Raw genomic sequence first — 10,686 nt, forward strand, 5'->3', positions numbered from 1 at the left:
TTTAAACTTAGAGAAGATCTCAGCTTGAACAGGAGCATCTCAGCATCCAGAACCAACACTGGGATGGGCATGCAGTAGTCCCTCCTCCCCCCACGCCTGCTACACACTCCTGCCTCAGTCCCAGCACAGAACAGGAACTTGTGAGTCCTGGTGCTACTTAGGCTGGGCGTTTCCTGTCCTGGAGGGCAATCAGCTTCTTGTCTGTGTCCCTCTTCTGTTGCTGTGATAAGATAGTCTAACCAAAAGCAACTCAGAGGAGAAAAGGGTTTGCTTGGCTTACATGTCCAGGTCACGATCCAGCTGCCTTAGTTACTGTTCTATTGCTGGAATAAACCACCATAACCAACGTAACTCATAAACCATTTAGTTTGGGGGCTCATGGTCCCGGAGGGTGAGTCTATGACCACCATGGCAGGAGGTATGGCAGCAGGCAGGCAAGGCACTGGAGACCTGGCTGAGAGCTTTCATTTGAATCAGTGGCAGAGAACAAGGCAGAGAGAGAGAGAGAGAGAGAGAGAGAGAGAGAGAGAGAGAGAGAGAACAGGCAAGGCAGAGAGAGAGACAGAGAGACAGAAAGAGACAGAAAGTGAGAGCGAGAGACACAGATAGAGACACAGAGACAGAGAGACAGAGAGAGAGAAAGAGGGACTGGGCCTGGCCTGGGGTTTTGAAGGCTCAAAGCCCACCTCCAGTGACACATTTCCTCCAACGAGGCCACATCTCCTAATCCTCACCAGAAAGTTCCACCAACTTAGGACCGAGTATTCAAATATAGGAGCCACGATTGTCCCAACCGTCACGCCATCTTTGAGGGAAGTCAGGACAGGAACTCAAAGGAGGAGCCGTAAAGAGGGCTGTCGACTGACGTGTGCCCAGCCTTCTCGTTGGCTGCTGCTCAGCGTGCTTCTGCATATACCTCAGAACCAACACCTAGCGTGGCGCCGCCCACAGTGGCTGGTCCCTCCCCCATCAATCACCAATCCAGAAAATGCCCCACGGGTTTGCCCCAAACCACCCTGATGGAGGCAATTTTTCAGTTGCGCCTCCCTCTTCTCTGGTGACTCTAGGTTCTCACGTTGAACCACCAAGGACACAGTTCCTCCTCCCCCCCATAACAGACAAGCAAACAGAGGCGCAAAGGGCGAGCCCTGGACTGTGACGCACCCACTCATCCTGGACTCTGCGTCTCCTCTCCCCTGCAGTGCAGGGTCTCCCCAAGTCCCGACTGGGGTGGGGTAAGACCCCTGGCCACCATCTGCCCCTCATCCCCAGACTGTCAGGATGAGGTAGGTGGAGGGGAGGCAGTCTGAGGCAGTGTGGATGGATTGGGGCTTCCCCTGCCAAGACTAGAAAGGCTAGGGTATGAGTGGTACCCCCACCTATGGCTGAGTCCCTGAGCTGGCACTCTCCAGAGCTAGCACCTCTCTCTGTTGCCTGTGTCTGGGGTTCCCACCCCGGTGATATATGCTTCCTAGGCCATCAGCAGAATGACTCAGTCCCAGAAGCTCACTCAGGCCGGACATGAACATCCTCCACATTTGTGCCCTTCCCCAGGTCCCCACCATGATCATCAAACAGTGACACTCTGGAATGAGCCTTTCAAAGGTTAAAGGATTTTTAAGCTGAAGACAGAGAGGATCTGTCCTTGAGCTACTGAGGCAAAGACACTATTAGCTCAATAAAGATGACTTCACACCCCTCCCCCAAAAATCTGAACAATCAAGATCAATTTATATGGTGAGAGAAGTAAGGTAAACTCCTACCCATCCTTCAAAACCCTATCTGGACATGCCCGGCTGGAGGAAGCCTTCCTCGAGATGCTTATACCAGTACTGTGGCTTGAGTCAACACTTTAGGCTCTCAGTTAACTCCCATGTTCCATTCCTAGACTTGGATAATTTATGGACGGAGGGGTGGGGGGAGGTCAAGATGACTGTTGTAACAGGACTCGACAGCTTTGTAAGCTGAGCCCTTGGTCCCATCTGGCACAAGTGGCCATGGAAACTCGAGGAGACAGCATTGATCTGGGGCGTGCCTTGCAGGACCCCACCTCTGGCTTGTGGGTATTTGATAGTCACCTGGGTGCTGCAAGAATAAACTGTGAGTTCAAATACAACACTGATTTTCTTGTGATCCTGGTGTCCTTTGTAAGGGGGTTCAGGTCTCCCATCTGCCCCCCACTCTGCATCTGGCTCTGTGCCCACAGACCAGCTTTGTCGGGTCAGTAGAGAGCGCTCTGGGTGCATTGTATCACAGAGGAGAGTGGGGCTCAGGGAGGCCTGGGTGAGGCTCAAAGCATTGTGGGAAACAGCATTCTTTGCTCTTTAGAGAGAGGCATGGAAGTCCTAGGGGGCCAGTTCCATGTCTATCTGGGGATCGGCTGGGTAGAATAATCGGGTGAGGGGAGGGGTAGGGGTGGTAGTCACGTGTGGCTTGGAGCATGCCGCTGGGCTCCCGTGAAGTATCCAGTGTCCTTGCTGACCATGGCAGGCTAGGAGAGAAGCCCGGGCACATGACTCTGTAGAGTTCAAGGTCAGGGTCTGGTTCTGGCCAGCAAGCCGGTGTTAACAAGCCCTTCTGGGTTTCTGCTGGCAAATTTCATGGATCACGCTATAGGGGACACGTCATTAAAGATGTGAAGGGGAGAAAGGGGCATCTCAGTCACACCATAGAGCTGTACTTGGAGTTCTGGGCCACAGAAGATGGTGGGAGAGCCTCTGATTGGATGGTATCTGCATCCATGGAACATGAGGAGTGGAATCCAGGGCCTCCACTCCAACATTCCATGGAATATTAAAAAACCCATGGGGGATGGGACATGGCTCAGTGAATTCAGTGCTGCTTACACAAGGGTGAGTGCCTGACAGTTACATGTCAGGTGTGGTAGCCACCTGTAACCCCCATGCTCAGGAGATAAAGATGGCATCCTCAGAGCAACCTGGCTAGCCAGACTAGCCAAACTGGTGAAAGCAGGGCTCTATAAGTGATAGGGAGTGATGAGGGAAGACACATGTGCACACACATGTGAGCACACATGTGAACACGCATGTGCACATACATGTGAACACATATGAACATGTAGGCACATGCGTGCACACACGTGAACACATATATGAACACACAGGCATGTGATCACGCATGTGCACACATGTGTGAACATACACAAACATGCAGGTCCATGTATACACATATGTGAACACGCATGTGAACACGCATGTGCACACACAGACACCCCACACATAACACATGTGCACCAACTAAGGGTCCTATGGAAAGAAACAAGCCCTGCCCACAAATACGCCCCAGACACCGTTAACGTTGTATTTATTGTTATTTAAGCTGCTCAGCAAAACATATACACGTATATACAGTATGCGTGAATACGGAAGACTCAACTTTACATATTTTTTTTTTAAAAAAAGAAAGAAAAATACCACTCAGTTCCATGAGCTATTGTCAGTCACTGTCTTCCAACCAAGCATTCAGAAATTGTTTTCTTTAAGAGTCAAAAAAAGCTTACAGGCTCGCGCAACGCACCGCAGGGTTAAGGGTTCGTATTATACATGTGCAATAGCGATTTCCTTCTCTCTACTGGAGTCGGCTGCGTACAGATTACAGTGTTCCCAGGCTCCTGCGCTTCGGGCGTGGTTTTCTTCTACTTTTATTCTTTCCGCTAAACCAAATTTAATGACGCGATGTCCTTTTGCTTAAGGCTATTTTAAAAGCTGTTCCACCCCCGGGGGAGGGGGGTCGTGGGGAGCGAGAACAGATAACACCGAACACTTCCGGGTGACCTGAGCCACACTTCCGGGTGACCTGAACCACAAGCTGCCTGTGGAGTTGATGCTGGGAAGTTTCGCTGACGGCCATTAATTAGCTCATCCCCAGCCTTAAGCACTGAAAACTGTCATTCTTGTTTGGGGAGTGAAAGGCTGGCACCCTCAGACAGCTAGATGTCAGCCCATGGACGAGGGAAGCCATCCTCTTACTGATTTGAGCACAGAACAGAAGGCCCTTCCTGCTCACCAGCACAGGCCACGTGTCTCTGCCCTCTGAGCCCCCATCACACTGCCCAGGCGACAAGTGCAGACCCTGGGGCTCAGGCCTCAGCCACAAGGAGGAGAAGGAGGACTTGAGGGAGATAGCCCGCTTTTGGCAAGGGGCTCCCACAGTTGAAAGTCCCTTGACACAAGATGGGCGTCAGGAGAGACCCGAGCCTTCGGACCTCTTGCTAAGAAAGGGAAGGGGGTCTGTCAAGTTAGGGTGGGGGCTCAGAAAGGAGTAATTGAGGAGACACGCTGACAACAAAGAGCAAGCTGAAACAGGAGTGCTGGCCCTGGCCTGACCCTCCTGGGATGCACGGCCCCACACCATAGCAGTGGGCCACATAGGTTGGCGGGGTACAGACCACACTCTAAGCTGTCATCCATATCAGCTTGACAATCTGTTCCTCTCCACTTAGGCAGAAGTGTCTCTCTCAGGGAGACACACTGGGCAGGACTCTGCTTTTAAATCAGAATGAAACCAAATCAAAAGGGCAGGAGACATCCCACAAAGGAAACATGAGGCCCAGAGATGGGCATCATGAAGACTCTCAATTTATTCTCCTTCCCTCCCTCCAGGAGCTGTGTAGGACCAAAGAGTTTCCCGGCCTGAGTCTGGCTGCCCCAATCCTTCCTCCCAGGGATGGTATCACTTAGGGAGTGCTATGCAGGGTGGAAGTGGGGAGCTGAGGTACCCTGGCCACCATCTGGGAGAGCAGGGCCAAGTCCCTTGGAAAACTGACGGACCCTCCCTTGTGCCCTGTAAGGGTCACAAGGCCACAGAGAAGGCAGAGGATACAGTGATTTCAGGAGAGGATGCTGAAGGCCCTGGCTGCATCCTAGCATCCAGCTCACTATCCAGGAGGGACCAGAGGGACAACTCCCAGTGGGGAGAACGGAAGCCCCGTGAAGGCTAAGGGCCAGTGGGGAGAGGACCTCTTTCTGCAAGTTCTCAGGGAACAGAAAGAAAAAAAGAAAAAGAAAAACAAAACCCAGCACCTGACAGCTTCTTGAGCTATTCTGTGTCTGTCACCAGTCAACGCTGCCATGAACCCTGCGGATTCCACCTGGGAATGCTCCAGGACTCTATACTCTATCCTCCAAGATCTCCGTAGGGATGAACAGAGCAAACAGAAAAGACGGAGGGGAAAGAATCAAAGAGAATGGTGGTTACAGGTATCCCTGGCTGGGCTTAGACAAGACAAGCGCCTTCTAGAACACACGCCGAGTACAGGAAATGGGGGTTCTCTAGCAGGAAAAAGCCTTGCGCCAGCCGGCATCTGGTGCTGAAGATGACACGGGTGTGTCACGGCGTGGCACACGGTTTCTTTAAGATAACTTTTTGAGGTTCTTTTTCTCACCTTCCTCAGCCCCCTTTAAATGAACCCTTTCCATTCTGAGTGCCACTAAGCAAGTACCAACCTAGACCAAAAAATAATAATAATATAATAATGTAAAAAGTATGCTCGGCCACAGAGGCCCTCGTGGTGGTTAGGGCGGCGACTCCCGTGGGCTCAAGTCAGGGCGGCCACAAATGTCCCGAATCGGTTGGAGATGTCGGAGTGCAGAGACCGCCAGGTGGGTACGGAGGTGCGGGCCTTGGGGTCACCATCTGTGCAGTGGACAGTCAGGCACTGCAGGTGACTGCCGGGCTGGGTGGCTGAGGCCTTGTTGGTGGGGTGGTCGTGGGCTGTGGAGAAAGAAGATACACATTAGTGACTACTGGGAGACTGTGCAGGGGTGACAGATGAGGGGATGGGGAGAGGCGGTATCTGGCCTTCTTCCATGACTGGAGAGGGCCTCCGAAGCTTGGGCTGTGAAGATGATGTAAGAAAAGCCTCACCACACCACAGTACACCATATTGCATCCAGGTCTGTTACCCTCTGGGAAGGAGGGGATGATGGGATGACATCATAGTTTGTCCATCTCTGATGGGCAAAGCCAACCAGACACCAGGAGAGCGAGAACACCATCTGAAAGCACATCGGAGCGCTCACAGGGCTTTACAGAGACTCTGAAGAAGTGAGGCGTCTACACCTGCTGTGGGCCTACTATGCGCTTGTAACGTCCTTAAACAGACAGACTGCCGAGCACACCCCAGGAGCTAAGAGTAGTCACCTCACTTTATAGCTAAGAAAACTGAGCTCCAGAGAGTGGAATGGCCTGACTCAGGGGACATGGCTGACAGGACAGAGGAGGAGTCAATGGGGACAAGTGAGGCAGAGGCCAGACTGATCTGTGGCCACATCTCTGTAGCTTCCTTCCATCCAGACCCTTCTGTCCCTCCTTAGGGCACAGGGAATAGGCTCAGAAGAGGTGGCTTGGGGAGTGGGCTGGCAAGGGAGAGGTCTATGGGGCATCTACTAATTTCCTTTACCCTCCTAACCCTGTACTTCACAGACAAGGCATCTATGGCCCAGAGAGGTACAAAAGCTTGCCTGCAGACATACAGCTCTGAGATTTCAGTTCTAGCTCTACAAAGGAACACAAATTGAGTTCTCTGAAAATGGGGTGACCCAGACACATGACCTCAGGGGCTTCAGCTATCAAGGCAATGACTGCCCTCAGGGGTTTGTATAAACTGTAAAGTGCCTTGAAGTGCTTTAGGTAGTAGACAGGGTTCAGCTCCTAGACTATATCACTATGGAAAAGCCAGTGGTTGAGGTGGTTCATGGGAACTCACTCAGCCGGTTACACAGAACCAGAACTACCACAGGTCACAGTTGTCTCTGAGTAGATATGCCCCCAAGGACCAGGCATTGAACAGCCACTAGCATGTTAGTAGGGGTTAGGCCAAAACCCTTCTCCTCCGCTTGAGATAGAGATGGGGAACTTTCGGAGCACACTGTCAAGCAATTCTGGGCCCTGCCCTACTATGTTTGAGTGACAGTTTCCCAAGTCTCCTTTTCCAGAGGCTCGGGTACCCTACCCAAGACTACCCTTCTGCCGGGAAGGCTGAGAAAGCTAGGTTTGAATACTGGTGACTTCAGTAGACAGGCAGAAGGATGAAATTTGGGTGGGGCCCAACTCAGATTAAGGGGGCACACCCAGATACTGAACTCCATGGCCTGTTTACCCTCATCACTACCGCAGAAGTTGCCCACCCACCCCACCCAGTACCTAGGATTAAGAGCCTAGCCCTAACCTGCAGGGAAGAAAGACTAAGTGCTAAGCCCCACCCCCTGGGCCAGGCAAGCCTCCATGACTTAGGGCCCCACTCTAGGGCATCTGGACCTGCAAGGTGGGGAAAGTAATGGAATCTGCCCTCATTCATTCAGTCAAGAAGCATTTACTTGATACCTATTATTGCCCGGCATGGTGGCCCATGAAACCTCCCAAGTGACAGCAGGCAGTACCACTCTGTGATCAACTGGAATGGCTCAGAAGTGGTATTTCTATGACTCTGTGATCAGTGACAACTCTACTGCTTTTTTTCCCCTAGACCCTCTGATGGCCTGGTATAGAGAGGTCTCGGGTAGGGCTGCTCTCGGCACAACCTTGGAGAGATCAGAAGGGAACCACCCAGAAGCCTGTGAAATCCCTCATTCCCTAAGTCTTTGTCAGGTGGTCTACCCACCACCTGAGTCTTCACTCATCTCCGCAAAGAAGCTGAGGTTTCAGGCGTAGGTAACGGGTTGATTTTTTGCTGGTGGACCCGTATCTAGAACACCTCAGGATGACAGAGACAGAGGCTCAGCCCTTAGCACATGCAGGCCCTAGCTGGTCCTACCATGCTTACTCTGCTTGACCCCACTCCCAGCAGAATCCCTGCTTCCTGCCCTGTGTTAGATCATTCCAGAGTGGACTATCCCACAAGGAGCAGGCCATCCACTCAACAGGTTCACGTGGCCATGGCTGCATTCATTACGCACAGAGAGAGACAGAGGCACCGAGAAACAGAACCCCTCATCAAAGCAGGGATGAACCATGTGAGCTCAGGGCAGAAAGACCCCAGCCCAGTTCTGACTGCAGGTCCAGGACGATGATAGGAAATAGGGTCCCTCCTCCATTTCTTAAGCATGTATGACTGGCAAGCTCAAATAAATCCCCAGTCACTCTTTGCCTTTGTTCTTCCTCCTGACACTTGCTAAGCTGTGTCTGGATCTCAGAGCCAGGCCTTGGCTGCACCTGAGGTAGACTGTCTGATCCCATCCCGCAACAAGCCAGCAAAGCACTATTCTTCCTCCATTTTGTCGAGAAGCACCTGTGGCTCAGAGAGGGTGAGGATCTGGCCTGATGGCACACAGCGTGGGTTCGAAACTCCCCTGTCTCAGCAGGGAGCTTACGAGGCAGTCAACCCCAGTCTAGGGTCTACACTTGGTGGTCCTTTTAGGAGAGAACGTTGTTCTTCAGCTCTTGACTATGCAAGCATGACTGTAGTCATCCTATCTACTGGATTTTTACAGTGGGGGTACCTATTTCTTCATTTGTTACTGGAGGGGCTATGCTGGGTGAGCCAGGCTCCCAGCAGCTAAGGGACCGTGGAGCCTCATGTATATAGATGAAGTCTGACAGGACCCACCAGAGGGGAGGGGTACCATCATCTCCATGATGGTTTGTATTTGTCAGAGAGTGGCACTATTAGAAGGTGTGGCCCTGTTACAGTAGGTGTGGCCTTGTTGGGGGTGTGGCCTTGTTGGAGGGGGTGTGGCATTGTTGGAGGAGGTGTGGCCTTGTTGGAGGAGGTGTGGCCTTGTTGGAGGAGGTGCATCACTGTGGGTGTGGGCTTTAAGACCCTCATAGTAGCTGCCTGGAAATCAGTATTCTGCTAGCAGCCTTCAGATGAAGATATAGAACTCTCAGCTCCTCCTGCACCATGCCTGCCTGGATGCTGCCATGTTCCCACCTTGATGATCGTGGACTGAACCTCTGAACCTGTAAATCAGCCCCAATTAAATGTTGCCCTTATAAGAGTTGCCTCGGTCATGGTGTCTATTCACAGCAGTAAAACACTGACTAAGACAATCTCTAAACATCCTCTGCATGAACCTCACTGACAGTGGCATCCCAGGGACAGAAGCCAGAGCCCAAAGCTGACTGGCCAGGAGAATTTGAAAAGCTCCTATGAGAAATGAGATAGATTTCTCATGCCCACAGCCAGGATCAAGGCTGGCTCTGGGTGGCCCCTGTGAGACCTCTGAGGCCCTTCCTCCTCTCAAGACCAAACCCTGATGGCCACAGACCGCACACGGTCATCATTACAGATGGCTTTGCTTCATGGCATTGAGGTCAGAGCCGGTCTAGCTCACCCACTGTAGCCGCAACACCCGTGGGGGCTTCTGTTTGCCAGGCTTCAGGTCATAGCGAAACAGCGAGACTTCAGCCACAGAAACAGAGGAAGCAGTGCAGCCTAGCCAGGGGTCAGATGCCTGATATCTCCTTGCTTCCCCTGTGGGTCCAATAGCAACGGCAGCTAGCACCTGGGCATTGGGATATCTGTGTGTCCCACCCTTGGGCTTCAGACCCTGGAGTCAAAGAAATGGAAGCAGGCTGTGCAAAGGGAGCTGAAAAACCAGGACTGGGAAGGGCCTGACGTGACTTGAGTGGGTACTGGAGCCAACTGCCCACTGGGGCCTGTCGTCTTCCCTCCCTCCTTCCCCCTCCTCTTCCTTTCCTCCCTCCTCCTCAATCCCTTCCCCCTCCTCCTCCATTCCTCTCTCTTCCTCTCTCCTTTTCTCCCTCCTCCTCCAGTCCTCCCTCTTCCTCACTTCTTCACTCCTCCTCTCCCTCCTCCTCCCTCCCCCTTCCTTCCTCTCTCCCTCCCTTCCTTCCTCTTCCCTTCTCCCCCCCCCACCCCACCCCCACTCATTCTCTCCTTTGCTTTGGGCGTTTCCTCCCTTGTCCTTTCTTTCTTCCTCTAGACCAGCACAGCAGTCCTGGCTGCCCCTGTTCTGCACGGAAGCTCCAGCCAGGATCCCACCTGGGGCCCGTGCTCAGGCACCAGCAACCTTGTTGGCAGTCTCCTGTCTCAGTCAGTGACTCTCCAGAACCATTCTGAATCCTGGGATGTGGCTTCTGGTCTGGCCTTCTGTTCTTTGCCCGCCAGAGGGATGACCAAGACGGGGGACATGAACGAGGTCCAGCTAGTGTGCAGATCGAGAGTGGGCACAGAGGGGAGGTGGGTGATCCCACCTCTGGGTGTGTCCACGAGACACCCAAGCCTCTAAAGGGCCCAGAGCCTACACGTGTTACTCAACAGCCCAGGATTTGGGGGGTCCCAGACCCAGAATAGCGGTGCTTTCATCTCTGTAGGGGCTCCCTACGGCCAGCTTGAGGCTGAGTCGGTATTTTTAACTCATGGTTTATGTAAGAGGGAGTGTGGGCCTGAACACCAGCTAATGCCTCCCCCGACATCCACCTCACCCGATTCCCACAAAGGGAAACATGTTTTGAATTTTCTTTATTTGGACCCAGGAGGGGTAAAGGGAGAGATGCTGTCTCCAGTGACTTTTGACCTTGGCTGGGCCATGGCTGCTGGATCTCAGGGCTGGATGACCTCTTTTCCTTGACACTGCCCACACCAGCTCCAGCCTGTCCATACCAGTTCCAGCCTGCCCACATCAGCTCCAGCCTGCCCACGCCAGCTCCAGCCTGCCCACACCAGCTCCAGCCTGCCCACACCAGTTCCAGCCTGCCCATACC

General features: G+C 52.8%; 1 protein-coding gene across 1 annotated transcript in view; it reads right to left on the reverse strand.

Annotated features, from left to right (window-relative positions):
* Positions 1-5,539: 5,539 nt before the first annotated feature.
* Mn1 (MN1 proto-oncogene, transcriptional regulator) overlaps positions 5,540-10,686 on the reverse strand; it is a 37,456-nt gene continuing 32,309 nt past the window's right edge. Inside the window, exon 2 of the mRNA XM_028777402.1 lies at positions 5,540-5,733. Coding sequence (XP_028633235.1) covers positions 5,558-5,733 — 176 coding nt within the window. The 3' untranslated portion in view covers positions 5,540-5,557. The remainder of the gene's footprint in view (positions 5,734-10,686) is intronic.

The sequence above is a fragment of the Grammomys surdaster genome, unplaced genomic scaffold (genome assembly GCF_004785775.1).
Source record: "Grammomys surdaster isolate TR1022 unplaced genomic scaffold, NIH_TR_1.0 309, whole genome shotgun sequence".
Taxonomy (NCBI): domain Eukaryota; kingdom Metazoa; phylum Chordata; class Mammalia; order Rodentia; family Muridae; genus Grammomys; species Grammomys surdaster.